Below are 25,994 nucleotides of genomic sequence, written 5' to 3'. Positions count from 1 at the left end.
TCCAGCTTTGTGATGGCATGTGATTCATAAATTGTGGTTTGGACGCTGGGACCAGTGCCCTAGTCCAATGCAGAAAAGGTATAAACGAGGAGTGAGCTAAAATAGCTAAATTATCGATATATTGTGATGCTAAATTTGGTGATACAGAATCATGGGATGCTCTATTGATATATCGCCAAGAGTCTTTTTTGGTATCTTTTGCTAAATTATATTGTGACTGTGCAACTATTTTGTTCATACACTGTTTAAATGTATATGGCGGCACGGTGGCTGAGTGGCTAGCACTCATGCCTCACAGCAAGAAGGTTCTGGGTTGGATCCCTGGGTCACCTGGGCCTTTCTGTGTGGAGTTTGCATGTTTCTCCCCGTGTCTGGATGGGTTTCCTCCAGGGGGTCCGCTTTCCCCCATCAACCCAAAACATACTACAGGTCTCCAGAACAGTTGATAGTCAAGGTCAGTTAAATACAATCAATCAATGAAGCTGCCCAGGGTGGAAATCAACACTTCACCCCATTGCCTAGTATGAAAGTGGTGTGTGTGTGTGGGTGATAGTGGTGGTCGGAGGGATCGTTGGCACTGATTGGCATGGCAGCTGCGCTTCTGCCAGCCTGCCCCAGGGCAGCTGTGGCTACAACAGTAGTTTACCATCACCAGGTATAGAGTGAATGAATAATGCTGAATGTAATGCTCTGTAAAGTGTCTTTGTGACAATAAATATCTGTAAAAAGCGCTATATAAATAAAGACTTACTTACTTAAATGTTTACAACTTGTTTATTGCATAGGTCATGGTTTAACAAAGAAATACTGTTGTTAAAATGCATTTGGCTCTTAAAAATTGTGATATATTGTACAATAGCATGTGCAATATATCGATTATCAAATGCATAGGCATATCATGATAATACTGTACTGTGAGCTAGGTATCGAGTATCATATCGGATCATGAGGACCCTACAATTCCCATCTACAGTATATATAATCTAGAGCTCAGAGGACTAAACTAAACTAAAATAAATAAATAAATAGATAAAGCAATGGGACTGTGGGCAGAAAAATGAAAAAGAAGCGATCACTCCACTTCAATAAGTCAGCCAATGATGAATGAAAAATAATTACAACATTAAAAGCTCTTAAATATTGCATAATATGTCTCCTTTAAATTGATGGTTGTATTTCTTGCATAGCTCAGGTGTTACTCAGTGTTTAAACATAGACACATAGTTAATTTTCCATGGGTTGCTCTGATGCTCTTTCTTAGCACACCCCTCTTCTCCCCACCCCAGTCCTTTAATCATTGGACCATTAATCTTCTGAGCTCTCTCCAAAATGGCTGCTGTTACGGTGAGAGGGATGTGCCAGGCGAGCCACTTAGAAAGCCTCCCTCATACCAACACACATACATCATTAGTCAGGCTTTTATTGATTATTTCACAGGTTGTCTGTGAAAAAAGTGGACTTACAGCTGCAGAACAAGCCACAGAATTGAAGAAATCTATATGTCAACAACTACAGAAGTGGCACTGCTTGAATGGCCACTGCTGAACAAAATGAGCAGTTGCAGGTAAATGGTAAAAGAGCATTAATCTGACATTGTATTTGTCACACATAAACTTCCTGTCTCCACAGTCTTACTGTAGTTATAAAGTGTTGGTTGTTATTTTTCTTATAAACACTTTAAAAGAAGAAAAGCGTATCCTATAGGAGTGGGACAACAAGACTGTGTCTGTGAGAATGAGACAAGGTGAGATTTCAACATAGTTTCTAATATATACATTGTGCGATTCAGTTCCCAATTGTGTTTAATATTTTAGTGGGCATAGCACTGCTTTGGAACTATGAGAAATGTAACTCTCCAACACTCAACCCTTTTGACCGTTCCTAATGTAAATGTGTGTAAAAAATTAAAAAAAATTTATTATGTGTGCATAATCTTGATGGTAATTTTGTGACACAAGATCTTAATACTCATAATAACAATAATAACAATATATAATATCAATCTCATCATAAATTGTGAAAATGTGGGAGTAACTATATACAGAAACAGTCAAACATTTAAAGTCATTATTTGTAGTATATTTTTATTTGTCAATTTTGTATTATTATTATTATTTTTTATTTTTTTATTTTTAATTGGCCCCCTGGGAAATCTGGGTGAAAAGTGGGGAGGGACAATCAGTGAATTGTAATAAGATTTATAGGTCAGAATGTTCAATAAATAATGTTTAAAATACAATGTCATAAAATGTCAAAGGCCACAGATAAGTTTGTAAATAAAAGGACAGAGACGTGATTTTAAAAGTTGTAATTAAAATTTACTAAAAAGCTAAAAGGAGCAAGTAAAATGTAAAATGATTGATTCTATAAAAAACAGGCAGTGGCTAAAACAGGATCAGGCTTTGACACCTTTGGCTCCTATGGCCACAAAAGAAGAAGGTAAAAGAAAAGATTTGTCTGTGATGGTGTTCATACTATAAATCCAAGTACAGTCATTTGCTTATATTTATGTCACAAATGTATTCATATATGTATTTATGTATTTATTTCTATTATATTTGCTCTAAAACACATGCACACAAATGCCAGCTTATATAACTATGATTCTGTAGCTCCCCCCGAAAGCAGGGGAGCAGCTAAAACAGATTTTTACATATCCCACCGTGACGAGGTTAGTTAAATCCAAACGCCCAATCACAGCAGCTGTTTAATGAGCTGATGTGAAAGTGGATCTGTACTGCAAGATTAATGAAACCCCAGAGCCAGTTTGAAGGAAATCTTGGCGTACAGTCTGCAGCTCACTGGCGCAGATTCTGGCTCGTGGTCTTCACTTCTTGATGTTGTGATAGGGTCCAAAGTCAAATACAGTTCAGAAAGTCAAACACCAGCTCAGTATTACTGATGCATCATATTATACTCTTAGTTTGAGTAAATTCATGGTTCACAGTATAATCTTTAATTTCATGAAAACTTTTCTGGACATTTTGTGGTCACAATTTTAGAGATTGTCTGAGATTCTGGTGAGGGCTCTTTGTAATAAGTGTTTGTTACCTGCTTGTCTCCATGGAGATGTTGGACTTTGCCATGAATATTCTACAGTATGGCCTTTAAAATCAGTCTTGCATTTATTCAATTACAGGTGCTTTAGTTTAATGCCGTTCTGTGGGACATTCCAGGCAGGGCAATAACAGCCCTTCCACCAGAAAAACTGCACACACACACATTTGTTTGGGAATCTTACATGGGCTGATGAGTCTGAGGGGGGTGATAGTTCTACTGCTGCATTGTCACAGGAAGACCACATGAAGAAATTGTTCAACTGAAGAAACTGTTGTTACACAGCACTGCACCAAGACTTGAAAAGTGACAGACAGCCTGTTCACTTGCACAAAATGAAAATATTTTGCTATTGATCCGCCCATCACATTTTCACAGTGCGTGCAAATGAATCGTGATTGGCTGCCATCTGGTTGAGGGTGATATCACAGCTGGGCACATTTTGTATCTTGACATTCCTGATAAAATATTGGAAAATATAGTTTGATCTCCCCCCAACCCAGTGCAGAATAAAACATGGAGACACTAATGTGATGTTCTTAATGGTAATAGATGTGTCATAGTGCTGATGGTGCATGTGTGACAGCGTACAGCAGACAGCGCGGCTCTTTCTCTCATTGTAAAGTAATTAAAGTGACAATCCCTTCAATCTGTGTTCCGTGTGCGCGCAGACAGCACAGTAATGGATAAAAATGCACATAGCCTGACACTGCCAACAGCACACAATAATAGAGTGTAATAGAAAACGACAGAATACATTCTTAGGGATATTAGACTTTCAACTTTTTGTATTTGTCATGTCCATCACTTGTCCACCTGCCTATTCAAGCTGTGTTGTGTTATAACAGCATGTCCGCCTGTCACAGAGTTAATGGGTCAACAGCTTCAATCCAAGCATGCTCTTGTTCTATTGTTTTATTCCGAGCCACTTCAAAAATAGGCTGAGGTTATATTATTTTAAATCCAGTTTAGTACCAGTGTATGCTTGGTTTGATCCTGTTCTGGTCCAGGTTTAGCTCTGGATTTAGTCGTAATTTAGATATGTTGGAAGGCTTGTACCAGTTTATTTATAAGGGATTGGTAAACCGACTAAACAAAGACAAAAATACAATCAACAGATAAAAACATGTCTAACCCAGGCCTTGATGAGAAATAACCTGGGACTAAACCAGGTCCAAACTTCAGACACAGTTTAAAGGTGTACTATGTCACTTTTTGGTTGGGGGTACGTCACTTACTTGTTTCTAGGGATATGTCATTGCTCTGCCTGGAATGTTCCACAATATGACATTAAAGTCTACCATGTCAGAAAAAAAAGGAAATATGTCTTTCCAGTATTGTGCTCCTACACATTGGAATTCTGCAAGGAAATCTAGTATCTATAGCTGTTTTTGACTCCCTTCTGAAAGATTAAGAAATGCAATCACTGACTTGTTTGACTTATTTCTGTTTATGATTAATACACATTATACACTGAAACTTTTTAAAAACATTTTCAACATGAAATATTTCAACAGTAAATGCTGAAATACGGTGACAGGCTGTTTCCAAATAGAGAATATCTACAAATTATTGACGAAAATATGAAATTGTTCATTATTTGTTTGACATTTTGATTTAGTGTAGAAAAAAAAAGGGGGGTAGGGTGTCACAAATTAGGACTGATGTGTTCTCATAGGGTTCATTAAATTTGTTTGCGGACTGTAAATGATTTGATAAGCCACACCGTCAAGTCATTAACCCACTCTTCCTAAGTACAAGTCGTAGGTTATCATCCATCAATTACTACAATATATTTCTTGTAATCCTTAAGGGTCCTATTTTGACTCATGTGAGCTTTAAGCAGTGTTGGGAAGGTGACTTTTAAAATGTATTCCCCTACAGATTACAGATTACATACCCCAAAATGTAGTTTGTAACGGAATCCATTAAATTACTTAAAGTGAGTAATGTAATCTGAATACTTTGGATTACTTGGTTTGCTGTAGAGAAGCAAAGAAAATAAAAAGCCCAGACTTTACTTAACCAAATTAAAAATATTACTGATAGAAGAGAAGGAAACATGGTCCACACAGCATGGTTTGGTTCTGTTAAATCCTGTTTTAGTCCCGGTTTAGTCCTGGTTTAGACCTGGTTTTAATCCTGGATTAGTCCTTGTTTAGTCCCAGTTTAGACTTGGTTTTAGTCCTGGTTTAGTACTGGTTTAGTCCTGGTTTAGACCTGGTTTAGTCCTGGTTTAGTCCTGGTTTAGTCCTGGTTTAGTCCTGGTTTAGACCTGGTTTAGGTCCTGGTTTAGACCTGGTTTAGTCCTGGTTTAGTCCTGGTTTAGTCCTGGTTTAGTCCTGGTTTAGACCTGGTTTAGTCCTGGTTTAGTCCTGGTTTAGTCCTGGTTTAGACCTGGTTTAGTTTAGTCCTGGTTTAGTCCTGGTTTAGTCCTGGTTTAGTCCTGGTTTACCTGGACTCCTGGTTTAGACCTGGTTTAGTCCTGGTTTAGTCCTGGTTTAGTCCTGGTTTAGTTTACCTGGTTTAGTCCTGGTTTAGTCCTGGTTTAGTTTAGTCCTGGTTTAGTCCTGGTTTAGACCTGATTTAGTCCTGGTTTACTACTGGTTTAGTCTTGGTTTAGTGTCCGGCAATGAGTGGAATTAATGGATAAAAAAAAAGGGGGGGGATATAGCCCGAAATGTGAAAACAGGAAAATACCTCTGTGTAATCCATTTATTTCAACAAAGTAACTGTAATCCAATTACCACTCATGGAAACAGTAACTGTAACTGAATACAGTTACTCATAATTTGTACTCTGATTACGTAACTCCGGTACATGTAATCTGTTACTCCCCAACATTGGCTTTAAGACATGTTAAAATGTTGTTACCTCATCAAAAACAAACCTGGACTTGTGTTTTGTTTCATTCACACATGTCTGAGTAACATGACTTCATCTCAAAATGCTCTGTGTGTGTGCCACCGTGTGATGTCATGAAGTGGTAGTTTTCGAGTTAACAGCTACGTTTTACCTTTTGTTCAGGAGAGATTGACAATTCCAGGGCTGAAATTATTCAAATGGTTTTAGCGTAGGGGCATAGAGTTTAAAAACACTGTGAAGCACTTTTTGTATTACCACGTGACATCACAAGGTGGAACAGTTTAACAACATAGATCAGAAATAGAGTAGTATGGGCCCTTTCATATTATAAAAAAGATCAGAAAAATATTGTAATATAGGCCCTTCCTCAGGTGTGATTGTGTCTCACTGAAGTCTCCTCGGTTGACTCACTCTGCTGTGGGTCTGCTTGTTCCTGGAGAGCCTTGATGGAAGTGCTGTCCTGGGATGTGCAGTAGATCGGTCTCCCTCGTGCCTGCTGCTCACACACTCATTGTCTTTCATGTATTCAGCTGATTTCCATCAACAGTGAAGTTTTCGCGCACACGGGCAGACCTTGGCCAAGAGAGATGTGTGTCCGCGAGGTATTACGTGAGGGTTTTGAAAATGTAGAGAGAGTTGGATTTCACAGATTATGACCTTTCTGCCTATCAGGTGATGGCTTTCATCTCAGTGTATCCTTTACGGCAGATACAGGAGCGTGGCTTACTCAAACGTGCCCAGACTAAACGCTGAGGGAGGAGTGAGAAAGAGAGAGAGAGACCTCAATAATTGCTGCAGAACTCAGCTTCATCGGAAGTTCAATACACAGAATGACATGCTGAAATTTGCACATTAAAGACATGGAAATAAATACAGTGCCTAAACAGGTTGTATAGATTATGGAGAAATATGTACAACATCAAACAGAAACTTTGTGATGGCCTTGAACCTGGAGTATCTTTCCGAACATGAGAATGATTTGGATTCCTCTCAGATCTCGGGTGGGGAATTACAAAGTCAAAGATGTTTTAACAAAAGCAAAGATTAACAAAAAGATAATTGAATAGACTTTTCTCTGTTCAAAAGGTGAGAGAAGGCAAAAAACATCAAGTGAATACAAGGACATCGTTATTTGCACAATGACTTTAGCGATCAGCTAGAAAATATCCAATTCAGCTTCAACAAATATGACTTAACATTGTAACATTGTGTGTAACATTGAAATGTTACTTTCTATTCATAAGATTCAGCTTACTGTTACATGCAAGATTTTAAGGATTTTTATCCCAGACAGAAATTATATTTAGTTTTAAATTGTTAATGGCTATGGCAACAGTAGTTATTTCTCATCATTGTGGAATCCATGGATATGCTTGGATCAGATGTTGGTTCATATAAAAATTTCTCACCCAGAGTAGCACTGTCAGAGCTGCACGGTAGTTTGTAAAGCTGTATAACATTTGGATGCAGACCTCTGCACTGCACTCCTGCCAGTTTACCAAGTTGAGTGCAATGTTGACAGAGTTTATCATTTTCCAAAAGTTGTGACTACGGATTATTATTACGCATGTGTACTGTAACAGGCCTACTGGACCCATGTGAATTCTGGCTAGGGCTCCACTTGGACCTGGCCTTATTCCCTCTAGGTCAATGCTGTTAGCAGCTGGAGCATGTCAGCATTTTCTCCTCCATTTATCCCAGCTGTCTCCATATGTAGTTACCATCCACATTTTGAGTTCCTATGCAGATTATACCTGTGATCAGAAACAGCTTCATAAACAGCCCATCTTCCATCTGTGCAGTCTGCATTGTAAACATTTACCCATGCTTTTAGATGTATTTACTGTTTCAGTTACGCTATATTTTACCAGCTCTAAAAAAAGCTATATTCCTCCTGTAGTATAAAATCTATTTGGATTTTTTACTTGTAAACTAATGTTAGTAAATAAGCCTGTAAGATTTTTGTCTCATTACAAGCCACAGTCAACACGTTAAATTCATTTTTCTTGCATGGTGAGGCAGTCTCTTAGCCTGATTCATCAGTCGGTTTCACTTTGTAGAAAACATCTGACCTTGCAGCATTAGAATTCATTCGCTTAATGGTAGGCGGGTACTTTTTTTTATTTAACCAATCCCTGCTATTTGGTCGTGACGTATGTAATGCGCCGCTAACGGGGCTAACTGGTATATTAAGCTTTTCCTAAATCCCATAGGAAGAAGGACAATAACATCTTTCCACTTGATAAAATTCACCAAACATTCTCTTTCTTGTAACTTTAAATCCTTGATCTCGGGAATCGTTGCCAACATGAATGTATGGCATCGCTGATTGGCTGGTGCCCAGACTCGCACTTCTGGGGTTCTTGCAAACCGTCTAGTGTATTCAATTCCTGACCTAGTCGCTGGAGAGAAATGAAACTGAGAAGAGGCACTAGGTGGCACCAGTCTCTCCAACCATCAACCAATTTTGGGGCAATCCTATCACAACTGTTTATTAGTGTCTCTCAAATGCTGAAAAGATCTCCTCTCTGTCTTCTGTCTTATTTTTTTCTTTATTTTTCACTCCATGTTCATTTTGGCAAGTACAGATCATGCGTTTCTCTGATTAGTTAATCAGTCTGTCAGTCACACCCATCAGAAACCATGGAGACAGGACATGGTTCTGTACAGTAAAGTAAAAGCAGAGTCTTGAGCGCCCCAGGCAAGTCACTGTTAGCAAGCAGCGGCTCAGTCAGTTGGCATATTTCTCCACTGACTTAAAGGTTGGTGGTTTTGTCCTCACCACTGGCATATTGTATCACTGCTGTTGTGTCTTTGAGCAAGCCACTTTACCCACGTTATACTTGTTCCTTCATCCTTTGACCCTTCTTTTTTTATAAACCCTGAGACTCTAACATATTCAACCTCAGCCAATACTGGAATTCAAATAAGTGAAACCTCCAGTTCCTTAAAATATCTCTGATGGCAAATTCAACTCAATAGTGCCAGATTTGTGTGATTTATTCTGGGATTTCGACTGTCGGTACCTTAAGGCTTCTCGAATGAAAACCAAAAACGGCTCTAGTGAAAAAATAACAGAAACAATTGATTAGTGGTTGCCTCTCTTGTGAGATTTGACCTGTGCTCTAGGTCAAATCTCACAAGAGCAAAGACCCATTCATACATACTGAAACAGCTCTCCAAAGTGACCTTGATTTGATGAACAGTACTGCAAAAAGTGCACAAAGAAACAGTCATTGCTGAGGTAAAGGTAGGATCTTTTTTATATATTCATTTCAGCTTGGCAGACATAATGATGACAAAAAACTTCTCCCACTAACCCACTATATAAAGCACAATGTAATATACAGTCCATAAAGTGCTCAATGAGAGATCCCAGTGGCTAAAGGAAGAGCAATACTTAGTCATGACAAATCCAAGCTTAAATATGGTATAAAAGGTGGCTGCGTAATCCAGCATCGCTGGATAAGAGGCCGATTGACTTAGCAGCTGATTAAATATAAAGAATGCATTCATTCATTTAGAGACACCAAAATATGTACAGCATCACTATGTAGCATCATGAGGCATAGAAGAAGGAGCAAAACTGAAAGAGGGACATAAATTATTAAGAGAGGAAAATAGTGGTTGGTTCCACCTCAGTGAAGCACAACACCCCCATCTGGTGTTCTGATGGGGACATGTGGAGGCCTGCATGTAGATACTATGGTACAGGTACTGCAGTCGTTTTTGCAGGTATTCAAAAAGAGGAAGAAAAAATAAAGCAGGAAACTCACTCAGAAAATCACTCATTCAGTATTCTTCTATTTTTCTTTTTAGAAGAAATAGTGAATTTTTTTGGCAAAGTGCCATTAACATCTATGTATGCCCTGGCTCATGGAACATCAGAATAAGGTGCACTAAATAAAACAGTGCACCTACAAATGTAAATAGTCATGTAACAGAATACACTACAAAAAAGGCATACATTATGTAGTAGCTATGACCCTGACAAAGAAACAGTTGCAAAAGGAAAATAAAATTCCAATGGTCCATTTCAATTATTGAACTGAGCTAAAACGTGAACATTTCCCAAAGTGGCGCTATATTGCACCCTATAAAAACCTACCAGCTGATTAGCCATTGTGAACAGTTAGATGAGTAAAGAGTAGGAAAAAGGATTTTCAAACTCAGTTATAATAGATGAGTCAGAGCACCCTCTTGTCTGCAGACAGGAATAAGTTGCAGACTCTATTCTGAAAGGCTGATGGTAAGTCCCTGTTTCTTCTAATTAGTCCCATTGCTCAGAGCCACCTCCCAATTATAATTTATCATAAATTAACAATCTGGAACCTCCACACAAATGTTTTTGTTTGACTATAAACTATAATACTATAATGGGAATAGGTGCAGAGATTTTATGTGGTTACTGTACTGTGTCAGTGGGAGAGAGTTGTAAAAAAAAAGAAAAAAACGGACTATAAAGAATGTTTATTGGTAACTGCCTTTTTGCTTCAGATGTCCATGCATGTGAGATGTGAAATGCAGTTCTATGCTACATTTTGACAGTGTATGGTAGCAGGGCTGTTGGTAATATTCTTGATTTAAGAGAGCATTATTTCTCCATGATTGACCAAATATTTCTATCTGAGAGACAGCACTTTTAGAATCCGACAGCTTAACTTGTTCAAAGACAGCTTTATCTCCCATTTGCACTATCCATGATTCCTTTGGGAAATGCTTGGCTCCATCTGTGTCATAACATAATAGAAGATTACATTGTTTCATGTGGTTATTGCTTTGGTTACAATCATATTATGGCTCTTTATATCATGAGGTCCTGGGTGCAGAGGTTGCCTGCAGGTCGGTGTCAGCCATAATCCCCCTCCTTCTCCTCTCATATCAAATGTGAGTGAACACCCACCTCAGGGCTAAAGACATGCTGCTATACAATACAATAACATATAATTATGTTTGACTAGTCACTCAAAAATATGCCCCCTTCTCTGAAATTACAAACACATTCATAACATATATGTGTGCTTCTGCAAGATGACAGCACATCACACAGATGGCCATGTTCTGTTTACACTGAAACCATGAAGCCATTCTGTCTCATATGTGTCTTGTATATAATGCCTCAGAAGATACATGGTTTATAGAATATGTTATTCTATTTGGGGGTGTAAATATAGCATCTGATAAATCTGACCTCTTGTCTTGCTTCTGTACTTGCAATATCACTGTGATCCTCCAGATGGTGGTAGCATCATGCAGAAGGCTTGGAGATGTACTAGTACTACATTATATTTTATTTCTGAATTTCAAAAATGCACATCATTTGGGAATATTGTAATATGTTTTTGAAAAAAATAATGACCTTTGAATACTATTTTTAGTTGCTAACGACTCATGTTAAAATCCCACATATCGTAATAGAAAATACAATTTATACTGTGAATGACTTTATTTTTTGCATTTACAGTATGTATGCTGCAAACATCAGGTTTTTTATAAGTTAAACAAAATGAAGTACAATCACAACTGATCTTGGGTTTATAGTGACTTAAACTGCAGATAGAGAACACATAAATGTTTTTCTCATTTTCAGTATACGGACAGGCTCTGCAACATGACAAAGCTAAGAACTTTCAGAATTCACTCACTGAGCTGCAGAGGCTGCACTAGCACTGATTAATGATTGTTTGGGGGCTCTGGGGTTTAGGTAGTGACAGTTCAGATCAGAGAGTCCAAACAACTGGACACCAAATTCTAACATACAAAACTTGGACATACTGTCCAGTGTTTTTTGGGAATTAAGAATAAATAAGCATTATAATTGTTATTCAGGTTATTTGTTTTGATCATGTCACCAAATTTTTTCTTATTTGTTTTTATTGCAGCTGTATTCATCTCTACAGCTTGCTAAATATGATTCTTCCACTAGGGGGAGTCAGTGGCCTATTATACATACTACAAGCTTCTGTATAGCAGGGAAACGCTCCACGCTAAGAGACATCTACTATAGTCAGCTGAACATGATTTACAGCCCATAGGTTCCCCATACACTTATGCACTCACCACAGTTATGGTGCAGCTTAGTGCTCTTTCAGGAAGCACCGGTGCATGCTCTTAAGTCTGTTGGTAATCTGATATTCTCTCAATAAGTATAGACCGCACTGCACTCTGGGAGACATTCATCTGTGCAAACATTTATTCCTTTGAATGTGCGCTCTTATACAACACTGGGTCATTAATAGCCACAAAGTCAACCTTTACATAGGGGATAATGCACTGGTGGTGTTGTGGGTTGCAGTAGTAGGCTATTTCCCTTCATCAAAGACAGTAAAGTTAACAGTTAAAACTACAACAACAAAAAAAACTCATCTTAATATGAAGGGATAATGAACTTTTATCTTTTTCTTTTGTTTGTAGAGTTAGGCTAATCTGTTTTGAACTCTGGTGATGTCACGATTACAAATGTTATTGATTATTCTGAAGTAACATCATTTTAAAACAGCTCACAATTACACACACCATATGTTTACGTTTTCTTTTTAGAGTACTGACAGATATGTTTTTTTCCCATGGTTGTGCTTGTTTCCTGATTTACAAAGCATGTATCTATAAATACAATATAGAGTATGCAAATGGAGCACAATTAGCCCACATTTGAAGAGCACTAGAGTTTTTGAGTATAGAGCTGAGATTAATTAGTGCTGTACTGATGTGGAAATCTCTGTTCACTGGAAAGAATGACACACTCAGAGTGGATTTAACAGACCAAGTGTTTCCTACAAGCTAGACCCTGTACTGCACCTGTAGTAAAAGAGCACAACTATGTGGAAGTGAAATCGATCCCTGGCCTGCTGGCAATGTGGCATCTCACAATAGTTCAAATAAATGTCATCTATAAAACAAGTGAATTGATGTTGAGTTTGCCCATTGCTGTGTTCCAGATGATATTTGAGATGGTGTAGTAGAGAAGAAGTGGCAGGTGAGTGGTTGACATTCTCACCTCACAGCACGAAGGTGGCGTTTGGGCTCTCTGTGCTGAGTTTGCATGCTTATTTTGGTGTCTGGGTAGGTTTCCTTTGGGCCTCGTTGTTTCTCCATCATCACAAACCAAGAGCGTTCAAACTGTAGCTCCAATGGTTTAGGAAATCTACAGAGTACAGTGAATAATCAAAGTTTGATAAATATCATCATCTATTATCACTGTATATCCATACTTAGATGTCCAACTGTCAATTGTAACAATGGTTTGTTTCACCGGCATTTAACTGCACCCATCCAAGGTTATCTGTCACTGTTATATTAGGCCAGTTTCTTATGGTCGTTAACTGGGGTAGCTATCCATCATTTTTGTGCGTAGCTCTGAGAGGAAAAGGTTGCTGACCTCTGATCCAAACTGTGAACAGGTAAATGAGCAGGTAAAATCCTCCAGTATAGTAGTCCTGACCAAGCTTAGCCCAACATCTGGAAATGGATACTAAGGATATAAGTATTACACCAATGTTTTCATTAAATATATGGAAATGATTGGTATAGTAAGATATATGATCTGCTTCATCATGCTATCATCATTCCCCATATTCATATTCAATTTTGAAAATACAGTATAATCAAAACAGAACTTTGCCCCCATCTACATGTGTGACATCACTGCACAGAACCACCACATACACTTTCTTGTTCATAATATGATGCTAATATTTCAATAAAGTCTTAAATGTGTTACACTCAGAGGAGAGGAGAGTTGACAGGGGCCTTAGGGGACAAAAACTGTAGCCTCTTCCTATTAATTTATATTAGAGAGGACACATGTGAGGCTTCTTGCCCTAGGCCCCCAAATTTCTGTCAACGGGCTCACAATACCAGTCAATAGAAGTATTCATAAGAGTAATGTAACTGTGAGAGTTTGACAGTACTATGCTTGTCAGTAAAGCATGCACAAACCAAAAAGCTTTGTAATAAGACATACTGTAGAGAGAGCGACTGCTTATAGTCTAGAATGTCATTCAGACAATACATCCTTAATGAAGAACAAGTATTTCTTGATTTAGCCCATGATCAAGTTTCAGCGTTACCTAAGTATAGCACACTGAAGGAACAAAGAGCGTCAGGCTAGCCCTGGCCAGCAGCATGGAGTCTGCTGCTGCACAGTGGCACATCAGTACTACATTGTTTATTGGACTTGCCCCTCGCCCACAGCCATATATGCAGCTTCAATTACAAGGCATGGGGTGTATAGAATATGCATGGGCGGTGAAATTACAGCAGAAAACAACAAATCTTTGAAAAGCCAGCATTAAGACAGCTGGAAATGAAACTAAATATGGAATAGTGTAATATGTAATATAGCATTGACTTCTATAATGTGCAACTTGTAGTGAGTTATTTAATTGTAGACTTGGAAATTGCAGGGGCCTTTTATTGAACATTTTAAATTATAAACTGCTTGTGATTCCCAAAAATCATTGTTGTGCTATTGAATGACACCTAAGCCTAATGCTTCCCAGAAAGTCAAATCAATTCACTTCCAAATTTGTTACCAAGAGCTTCAAAATATGTCTCCAAAAATGCACTTGAACATTCAATAGTTTGTCAATATAAAGCCTTAAAAACATTCTGTGGACAGACTTGAAGGCTGGCTGCTCAAACCTAGGCAGTATATGGGGATCCTTTGTCAAGACACTTCACCCGTGTTGGCCATGTCTGAATGCCTTTGTGACCATAGGCAAAGATTGGAAACCACATTTCAGGCGACTCTGGCTTGACGACAAATGAATAATGCAAAACAACAAACTCAGTATCGCTTTAGCACGTCCTGAAGTTTGATAGATTGGTGCTGTCAAACTCTAACATTTTTCAAAACTTTATATTTCATTTGAGTAACTTGTAACTGATATATATCCTATACAACAGTGAATAGCCACTTAAGCAAGTAAACCAATAACAACCTCTCAGCTAGTATTTTTGAACAAAACTCTGCTAAAGCTTTCACTGACCCATCTTTCACATTGACCCACTTCCTTTGTTTGGAGCACATACCCTCAGCATGTAGCCATTTGTGGACAGGTCATGTCCTGCTCTGCTTCTTCATCGATCTGGGGTAAAAAGGAAGGCTCTTGTTCCACTATAAATACTCACTGCTATCGATGCCCTTGTGCAGTCCTCCTCCTCCGACTCTCTGCTCGCCCGACTCTTTTGTGCCGTCAACGCCTCCTTGCCATCTCGCGTCCCCTAGTCGCTATTTTTATCTCCAATCTATAAACTGGACTCTGAACTTGGTGTCAGGCTGTTGTATGTGCTCTGGATCAGTCAGGCAAACAGGTGACACAGAAATGGGGTTAGACTGGGTTAGAATGTGAAATCATACACTGTGACTTCAGAGATGAGCTCTGTGCAGAAATGATTGCTTTTGCATGTAAATTTCAACAGTTTGGCATTAAATGTATATTTGTGTCCGTATAGACAAGCGGGTGATGCCACCAGGCCTGTTTAGTCAGATCTCTGGATTGGCCCATGTTCGCAATAAGAAGGGCCATAAAACACTCCCATTTAAATAAAAATAAGATGGAGAAGTTGATTGCTACACTGTGAAACATTTCTAGCAAAGCAATAACATCTCCATGAAGACAAGCAGGTGGTGAACCCGCCACCAGAAAAGTAGAGAATGCTGTGGTTCCTCCCAGTGGAGCTCAGCTGTGCTCAGTGAGGGGAAAGCCCAAAGGGTGAGGGGAGTCAAAGTGACACAGTGGGCTGGGGTCTTATCTCCTGTCACTCAAATACACTGTGATTCAGAAACATAATACTGAATGAAAGAAGGAAGACACAATATTGGTTTTCACGGTCATTATCATCATTAGCAGGATCCTTGTGTACAGACCAACATTTGAGCCACTGCACTTAGAGCTGTGTTTACAATTTATGGAGAATTATGTGAGATTCCCCATCAAATTGTTATGAAAGTTAAATTAGTAGCAAATTAAAATAATTAAAATCACAAATCATGAAAAACATTTTCAAGTTTTACATTAGAACTTGTGGATAAATAGAAGTGACTGATGAAAATTCAAGCCTGGAGATGTGTCTGACAGCTGATTTTCTTCCTGGTATAAAAAGACACATTATGTGACGTAAAGAAGCCATCTTCTTCAAGTGACAGCCTTGATGATTGCTTTTTAAATGTCATTCTAATGTCACTGTAGTTATTTGCTTTTACCTGATGCCAAAATAAACTACACAGACAGAATCACAAGGAAAAGAGAAGTTGACAGTTGAGTTCAATATGAAAAAAAAAAGGTTGTCTTTGTAAAAATATTTTCATTTTTGCAGCTTCAGATAAGATGCTGATCCTAAGACATTTCCTCTTTTGTAGAGGCATTAAAAAACTCACGAGAAAGAGATAAGATGTGCTACCTGTCCTTCAGTAGAGAAAGCAGTAAGAGATATTTTCATGTTTTTGGACAATGTCAAGTGACACTAGAATTGGATAAAAAATATAATTTCGATTTTTTTTTTCTTTGCTCCATCCCAACTATTTCAGATGTGTTCAAAATGTTCAATTCAAAATGTGGTCTTGAGCAAAACAGCCAAAACATGGAAAATATGATTTAGTTTGTTTCTTTCAGCACCTGCCATGTTCAGATATTAAAAACAAGGGGAAGGGTTAGTGTTCATTCACACTTCACTGAAGCTTTTCTTTGGGGAAGAACAATCTCATTTGTTGCAATTAAAATAGAACAACCTCGAAGAAAAAAATAATGAGCACAGAGGCTATAAACCGGTTTGAATAAATAATTTAATGCAGTTACACAGTCCATACATTTTGTGCACTCACAAAGAAGAGACAGTCGGGTAAGAGCCCTTCTCTCCTCTACACTTTAAGTTCTCTACAAATTGCCCAAAAAGATAAAAGTCAAAACAAACGCAATAGTCTGTTTAATATTGCTTAGTGCAGCCGTTACAATCATTTGACAACAAGAGCACTCTGTAAACCCACATGATAGGCACTCCATTCACTCAAATACATGCTTAGAATATATATTATTATAAGTACCACTATGCACTCTCGGACACAAGCTGAAACATGCCATTGACTACATAACCTTTCCCCCTCAGACAAATCCTTTCATATTTTAGACATGATTAAAGTTTCATTCAGTTGTCTATGTGGAGCCACAAAAAATTTATTTCACCACTTTATTTCAGAAAATTGTTTTGTTTTCAGAAAAAGTTTTTGTTCTGTAAATTCTATCCACCTTCCACCATGCGGGCCTTTAGTAAGAATACTTGACAACATGGCAGTTAGATTTGACATGGCCCATACTAAATTTGTCAGTGTAAATAATACAGGGTGCAATAAATCATCTATAAACAACTCTTCGAATAGGTTTCTTTAAAAAATAAAATAAAATAAAATGAGAAGAACTTAAATGGAAAGCCTTAATAATGTAAACATACAAAAACACAGTATATTGGTAGCATGTCTATCAACAATTTGGTGTTGAGTTACTGATCTGGATGCACTGTGTAAACTGACACCACAATAGTTTATTTGCAGTCTTTAAAAATCACCTTGTAATGGCCTACAATCAATAGAGTACAATCACTAATCCAATTTATTGATCAAGTTTTCCCTGGTCTTGAATGTGAGTAAAATCATATCTTTTCACCTGTATCTGTAACATTATGCTGGTTTATTTATATTACTGTGAACCATAGCATATGTGATTTCCTGATAGCAGTGTTTTGGAATTATTTGCCACACTGAAAAAACAATAGACCACACTGGTACCCTACAGTATAAGCAGAATTTCAAATGAACACAAATGTATTATGATTAAACTGTTTACAAAGGCTTTCAGATGCAGACCTAATCTGTCTTGTTTATTGTCCTGTTTATACAGTTAGAATGACTGTTGACTTCCTCCTCAGCCAGTAATGAATGACATTTATTATGGATGCATTGTATACTTGCTCCATGCACACTAGTAAAGGTGATGTGTAGTTCAGAGTATGGTGAAAAAGAGGGTACATGCGGTGACAGGTTGGGGTGAGTTGTTGTGCAAATATGACAGCTCATCCTTACACTGGAGGACAGCACTGTCGTCCCCTCAGCTCCCACTATTTTTTATTAGGAACATACAGGGCCATGTCTTTGCAGTGTGCCTTATAAGTGCTGTACAGGGAACAGTGTGTCCCCTCACATCGTAGGCTTTCTATTTAACACAACAATAAATCATTTTGTGGTCTCATAAAATAGAAGAAACACCTGAAACAAGCAAGTAGCAAGGTTCAAGCAATATTTCATTTTGACCTCAGCCAGTGTGAATGTTATTTAATCTGACACCCAATAAAATGACAAACGAATTGGCCAAATAGAAAAAAAAGTCAGCAGATTGACAAAATATATCAAAATTAAGCATAAAAGACTAAAGGAATTAATTAACCCTAGCTAGACTCTTGTTTGACATGATATATATGGTTTTGGCTCAAAAACAGTACAATGTTATGTTAATAATCTTTATCCTTATTGATATTTTTAGTTGATAATATATTTACCAATGAAGGAAATATTATTCTTCAGGAGAATAACTCAAACTTTGAATCAATTGAAGCCAGGCTCCTGGAAGCCAGGGTTTATTCCAGTTCATTCAAATGGATCGAACTGCACATTAATTTCTACTGTGCAATCAAACCCTACTACAACTCATGGACAACTCATGATCTGCTTTTAACATGTTTAACAATATGAACTGTAACAAACCTTTATACACTGAACGAACAAATTTAGACCCCTGGCAGATTAATAATAGAAAAGGGACCTTTAAAATACAAGGAGGTCCTGTACATAAATATGCATTTAAGTAGATAATAGAAGTTAAAATTAGAGATGCTGTATATGGTTTTACACATATTTATATATGCAGTTCATATAAACCTGTACAATTTAAATTGTTATATTTTGTCTAGTTTCTTCATGATTTTTAAACTTTATATACAGAAATGCTTTAAAACAAAGCAAACTAAGTGGCTTCTGACTATCCAGTTTGCATTTTTTTCCCACTTTGGATTTTAAATGAAAATAGTTTGGTTAAAATGGCATTATTACATAAACTACAACAATTGCGCCATGAGTAAACTTAACACCAGCATCTTTGTAACATAACATACATTTCGAGCATTTTTAGCCTTTTTCACGTGCTGTCCATTTACATTTTCCCCACAAGTAAATACTGACAATAATTCTGCAGTATTTTTGTATTATGTCCCTTTAACCACATAAATACAGTACAGACGCTTGTAAAATCTTTGGGTTTACTGATATGTCAGAAAGAAGTGCTTTTGATGACTGAGTTTGGAGTTTACTATACACGTCATATACATCTGTGTTTATTATTTTAAATGATTCCTGCAGACCTCTGTGTGTGTGTGTGTGTGTGTGTGTGTGTGTGTGTGTGTGTATGTGTGTGTGTGTGTGTGTGTGCGTGTGGAGTTAGTGCTCTTGCAGTTTGTTAGGATCCTTGAGGTTTGCTGTAGTCCTCGACCCCTGTAATGGTGGCTTTGCAGAAGAAACAGTCCTTGTTGTTCATCAGATGTTGATTGATGCAGGCTCTGAACAGACAAAAGGATATTGGAGAAACAAATGAGAGCATTATTAGACTTTGTTTCACATGAGGCCAAGTCTGCCTAATATTTATATACTGTGTACAAAGCTTCTTGTATTAGATATTGGAGCTTATTGGTTTATAATGATTCCAGTGACAACAAATGCACAACAATTTAAACTGTTTTGTATTGAATTATTTTTTATACTTTATTTTTATATTTTACTGTACTATTTATATGCTGCTCTCAAGTGGAAATAGTTCAATGAAATGTGCTTTATTATGTTTTATACTTATATTATATTCACGTAACATGTTACTTTAATAATTTGGTTTCTCTCCAGTATAAATCAATGGACAAAATGCTGCTGTTGCTTAAAATCGATTTAAAATTATATCAAATTTGTTTGTTACATATGTCAGAGGTGCTGGGCAGGTGTGCAGAATCAGCTTGTGTCACTATAGTTCACTCCTTGAGACCAAGTTCTCAATCAAACCAGAATAATCTATAAGGCTGCTGAGCCGACATGCCAGCTAAGCTAAATCAAGCCTAGCTCTAGGATAACATGAAATATGCATCGAGATATGAATTGGACCAAGGTCAGCTGCCGGTGGTGCTATGGGTTTGTCCACGGTCAGCAGTTAGAAAACAGCTGACTCACACAGGTGCAAATGTGTGTGTGTTTTCATATGAAATATTCAATACAAATACGCACAGTGTTTTTTTAATTTTTTACATTTTTGTATTTCTGGAGATGTGCCAGTGTCACAAACAATTTCTGTCTGAAGCTTTTTGAAGTATTGATTTGGAAAAGCTACAAGAAATTCTGGTGGAGCGTGTTTATTTATTTTGTTCGCGTTTGTCAGTCGTTTAAATCAATGGAGCACACAGATGAATGAATGCTAGAGGCAGCAGTGCTCAGGGAGTTAGAGTTGTGTTTAATACATGAAGGCTGAGACATGGTAAAAGAAAACAGCAGGGGAAGCCTTTCTTTTCTTTTACCAAGGTCTGAGGACAAACCAGTTACTGCAGATAAGGCCCGAACTATGCACAAAGCCAACATGTGCATTGATTATTCGCTCATTTAAATTCCAAGGGTGAGTAAAATTGAAGGCACGAGTGGCATTCCTTCTTGCATTGCACATATGGACGTCAAAGCAGCATATGATAAAAGGATACTGTCCTTCATAGTTTCATTGGAATCTACTGAGAGTCCTTCAGTCGCTATAACAATTCAAAGCTTCCCTTGACCTTAAAGCTCTCCTTAGAATGTATGGAAAAGCAATATTCAGTTTTGATGAAGCATAATATAGTCAGCAGGGACAGAAATAGAAATACATAACCTGCAACTGAATTGTAATGCATTACAATTTATGGGGAGAAACAATGGGAAATGTTTAAAAAGGAAGTTTGAAAGCCACGGTAGTTATGTGGACTAAATAAACAGATTAACATTTTTGTCTATAGGCCTGAAAAATGGTGAGTCTGCAACAGCATTTACATTTAAATTAATCAGAGCTCTGTGTTGTTTAGCCAAGCCGTATTTTGCTTGTTTTTTTGTTTGTTTTTTTTCATATTCTTTCTTTTTGTCTCAGAACTAATGCAGTGGAGCTTAGGATACCGCCTGATGTCACAGAAGAGAAACTTTCAAAAGCTGGTTTAATCCATAAACTTTTTCAAAATTCATGCTGTTTCTCCAAGGATGCAGTAGATCAGAGGTATATCTATGAAAAGCAGGTGAGTGTGTTTGTTGCTTTTGGACTCACTTGCAGGACTTGTGGGAACATGGCTTGAAGATAGCAGAGATGGAGTGAGCATAGCAGATGGGGCAGAGGTCTTCTTCACTGGTTGGCTACAAGGAAAAAAGAAACAGGATTAACGAATTTGACCCCTTAAAATGTAGCTTCAAAAAAGCCAAATATTGCTTAGATTTTCAGAACACTAGTGTTGTCATTCCTGTACACAAGGTAGCTTCATACAGCTTCTAAAGGGCCCGTATTATGCCATTTTTATTTTATAATGTTGTTTCCTCATCAAAAACATCACTCCCACATGTTAAACACCCAAATCCTGCATACTTAGGCTGAGTTCTTCTCTCAAACAGAGAAAAACTCCTTGTGATGTGATGTGGTAATACAGGAAGTGCTCCCATGTTCTTTTAAACTCCATACACCTTCACTAAAATCATCTGATTGATTTCAGCCCTGGAATTGCCAATCCCAACTGAACTAAAGGGAAAAGCAGTTCTTAACTTGAAAGGTACCACTTCATGACATCACAAGTTGGAACAGAGCATTTAAGCACTGGAGATGTAGACAGATTAATAATAAAAGGACTACACAAACATGTGGGAATGAAACAAAACAAAACCCCAGGTATGTTTTTGATGAGGTAACAACATGGTTTAAAGCTCACAAGAGTCAGTTTTGCTTGTAAAATATCAGCCTGTTTTTATTTAAATTTTTCAATTTCATTTTATTTAATTTTGTGTTGATTATTATGTTTTTGTATAGTGTACTTTATGTGCCCTTTATCAAATGCATTATGATCTGTTTCTAGAGAGAGTTCACACTTCACTGTGATTGGACAAACATGTCTGTCACTCAGTCAAGGCATGAGAGAGTGACAAATAAGATGAAGCACAGAGTTGCAATAAACCACAGAAAAACAATATAACAACCAAATTCAATGATCATCATAGAGTGAGGGTTTTTATGCGACCTGGTGCCCGGCCCTATGGAGGACTCCCTTTGTCTATTATTAGTACACTTAGCCCCCACATGTATTTTGGGATTTCAGAGTTAACACCACATGTGCCAATGGAAGCACACTTCTCGAGATGTCAACGTCACACCCATACTTCACACTTTGCCTTGCATTCCTCGTGCTATCCTCGACCCATATGCTCACTTGGCAGCTACTTTTCACTTCGCCAATCTGCCGTGCTAACGAATGCCAGTGAGCAGCCCCAATCAGCTCTACTGCATTAACCCTAACGAACTTTTACCATGGATACAGTTCTGTATTTTCTCACATTCTACTTGTACACATGCAAATACTGTTTAGGCACCTATGTTGCTAAATTAATGTATTAATGTTAACATAAACTGCATAAAATGTATTTCGTATTAGTTATGTAAAATGAGTAACTAATAATAATTACATACATTCTGAATACATACATTATTTTGTGTTTTGTTGTTTTCTAGTTGATGTGGCATTAAAAAAGTCCAGGTGTAGAGACTTGAGTTGTGCATCTTTTTAGTTGGGATGTAATGATTTTCAAATTTCTCTGCACAATATTTTCACAATATGAATCTTACAGTACAATATTTATTGTGATATTTTGTAGTCAAACAAAATTATACTTTGTTTCATTTTAAAAAAGGTCTTGAAAAGCCTTTCATTTTGTCACAATACAAAGATTTAAGTGCTTAATAACTTCTGTATGTCTGCAATGAAACAGATCATTGTACAAGTAGTTCCCTCTGTTTTTTTAGCTGATGCTGCACCATAACAATGATTTCAAGCAAAGAGACTAATAGTAAATAAATGTAAATATTGTGATAACCTACAATAATATTGTAAGGCTTCTGACTTTTTGCAACAGCTCAATGACAGGTTGTCAACAACCTATCAGCATTGTTCACCCTTCAAACCCTCTATATTCTACCTTTGAAAGAACCACCGCTTTTTTCTGAACTCTCTTTGTCTCCACAATATTAACTCTATCTTCAAGCTTCGCAGGACAATAAAATACTTAAAAATGTGCACTATTGCTTTGGTTCATATCAAATGCATTGTATAATTTGCACCCTAACAGTTCCCCATCTGCTGTTCCTTCACATCTCTGTGTTTCCGCTTCCTGGATCCGTTGGCGGTCTGTGGTGTCACCTTCTCACCAGGAGTTCATTATCTTGCTATCGTGTCATTATTCAACCTGCCTCATTCGCACTTATCTAGCTATCAATACTCGTTACTTCTCCTTGTTTGCTAGCTGAAATTACTTGCACACACAAAACACACTATTTTGCAAGCACTTACATCTAATTTTACTTTAAGCCTCCATTTAGACTCTTCCAGCACTGATTAGCTTTTCAGAAGCTCCATGTTTGCTATTACTTATACTAATGTTGTGTTCCTCTTGCCACTTGAAGGAAGACATGTTGCAGATTATTCTGAAGAACTCTTTCCAAAGGTGTTTTTGATCAAATAAAAGTATAATATAAGAAATGTAATAGCTTTGTATTTAGGAGTCAAACTGTTGAAAATATGACACAATTCTCAATAAATGATGGCAAACGGAGGCTTGAAAGCAGTTGGTTACATAACAAAATTACCTGTCAAGCAAAGACACGAATAACTTTGGTCTGCCAAAAGAACGGTGAACAAAATCAAATATAATTGATGAACCTAAATTATTGCATGACTAGTTGGACTCTGCAAAACTACTCTTAAATTAGTGATGAAACCATTTATAAAAAAAAAAAAGCACCAAGGTAATAGACAAAAAGTTCACCAATTATCTTAACAAATACAAATTTCTTAATTGGGACAACACAATCAAATGTGCAGATTTAATTTTGGCATACAACATTTTAATAACTTCTAATAACAAGTTAGACACGGAACACAGTGTCTGCTCATATACAAGAGCTCTCAACACTGGCAGCATTTTCTAAAGCTCTAAAACAGTGGTGGTTTGATGGTCAAATATGTCACCATGTCTAACATAATTACATTTGCTTTTGTGTGATTGTTGCTGTTTGACATCAACCTGCTGAGGGACTGAAGACGGAAATTAGCCGTGTTGGCTATAATATTTACGTATTTACATTTTAAATGTTCATTAATATGTGTGGTCCCCTTACAAACAAATAAATAAGAAGGTTTTGGTGATTTTAACAAGATGTCGAAATTATTATAAATACAAATACATTAACATGCATCAACTACATTTTCCATTTATGGCATATTCAGAGTTTGTAGAATTTGATTACACATTAGAATTAAAGCTTTCTTGCATTGTGCACAATAAAACATAAAGGATTCAAATATATTTTATATCTAAAACGTAACAGTGGATATGGTATAATTAGAATGCATTATTACAATTGTGATGTACAGCAATTGTATTGGTTTACAGAAATTCTTCATTCTATATTTGATTCTAAATTATGTTTACAGAATATTTATATATATATATATATATATATATATATATTTTTTTTTTTTTTTGCCACGTTTGCCATTTAAATGCTTTTCTCCTTTATCTTTGCCCACTTTTCATTTTGCTATCTGATACTGAGTGAGTACAGAACAGTGATCCAACTTGTTCAAAGGAAGCTTAAAGTGATTATAAGATCAATAGTATAACTGTAGTCAATGTAATTCTGCTCCGAGAGATGTTCCTCAAATAAAAAAAAAAACATTAAAAAAAAAAAAGTAATAAAATTGAGAAATTGTGTTTAGTCAAGGAGTGTACCTACTTTGAGTAAAAATCAATCTGTGGCTTTGATTGCCCTTTGGTGTCTGCTCCCTGCAATAAATCCTCTGTTCTCCCACAGCCTCTCAGGAGAGACTGGGGCTTAAGGCCACAGTGCAGCCAATAGTTTGCAGAGAGAGAGAGATTTAGATTGGGTGGTCATAACATAGAAAGTTGTCTCTGGTGTGATTTCAATAATCTTTCTTTGCATTTTTGCACTTCTCTGTAGCTGCTTAACAGTTCATCTGTACACAAGATTTTGTCCCACAGGTCTGATGGATATGAAAAGATATAGCACTATAACATAACACCACAAAAACTGAATTTTCAGAGTGAAGTATCCGAGTGATGGGATTGTTCAGCTACATGATACATGATGTTTAGGAAAGCTTTTTCTGAGTATATGTCTTATTAACACAACACATAACAACTAGTCATAAAAAATAAAGTAAATAAAGTATTTTCCAGAATTTGCAATGCTTTTAATTTATTACAGAAAAATTATAACTGGACAACACTGTTAGCAGTGACTGTTTTTATTCCTGTGGTGGCTCAGCATGTGCTGTCAGCCGGCCCACCCAGCAGTGGGTTCATATATTTCTGGATTTCCAACATTAACAAGCAAGAGTGGGAGGTAGGCAAAACAAAAATAGTATTAACAAAATATTTAAAATTTAGCTAAATTAAAGGTTTTATTTGTTGCCTTATCATGCATGTAAAATCCAACCAATCCAAGATAAACTGGAATAAGAACATATATACATACGGTCATTTTATGATACTGGTTGGTTGTTTCATGGTTAAAATCCAATTTATATTGTTTATAAATCTCATATTAATATAAACATTTATTTTTTATGAAACTATTCCAACTGAATATGAATGTAATTAATTTAGCTTTGAAAATCCAAAATAATTCTGGAGTCAGGCACAGTTCCAAATGGAGAAAAGATGAGAGGAGAGAGAGAGACAGATGGAGGCCAGTCTTCTC

General features: G+C 37.0%; 1 protein-coding gene across 1 annotated transcript in view; it reads right to left on the bottom strand.

The window, feature by feature from the left end:
• Positions 1 to 16,690: 16,690 nt before the first annotated feature.
• The window catches only part of LOC110171132 (E3 ubiquitin-protein ligase RNF123), an 84,971-nt gene continuing 75,667 nt past the window's right edge, over positions 16,691 to 25,994 (bottom strand). The window contains exons 39-40 of the mRNA XM_020936822.2: positions 21,285 to 21,370; positions 16,691 to 19,524 (exon numbers count right to left, since the gene is read on the bottom strand). Coding sequence (XP_020792481.1) covers positions 19,425 to 19,524; positions 21,285 to 21,370 — 186 coding nt within the window. The 3' untranslated portion in view covers positions 16,691 to 19,424. The remainder of the gene's footprint in view (positions 19,525 to 21,284; positions 21,371 to 25,994) is intronic.

This window comes from Boleophthalmus pectinirostris, unplaced genomic scaffold, assembly GCF_026225935.1.
Source record: "Boleophthalmus pectinirostris isolate CB_2022bp ecotype Guang Dong unplaced genomic scaffold, ASM2622593v1 HiC_scaffold_3, whole genome shotgun sequence".
Lineage (NCBI taxonomy): Eukaryota > Metazoa > Chordata > Actinopteri > Gobiiformes > Gobiidae > Boleophthalmus > Boleophthalmus pectinirostris.
Note: the sequence above shows the minus strand (reverse complement) of the source record. Positions and strands in the feature narration are given on the sequence as shown.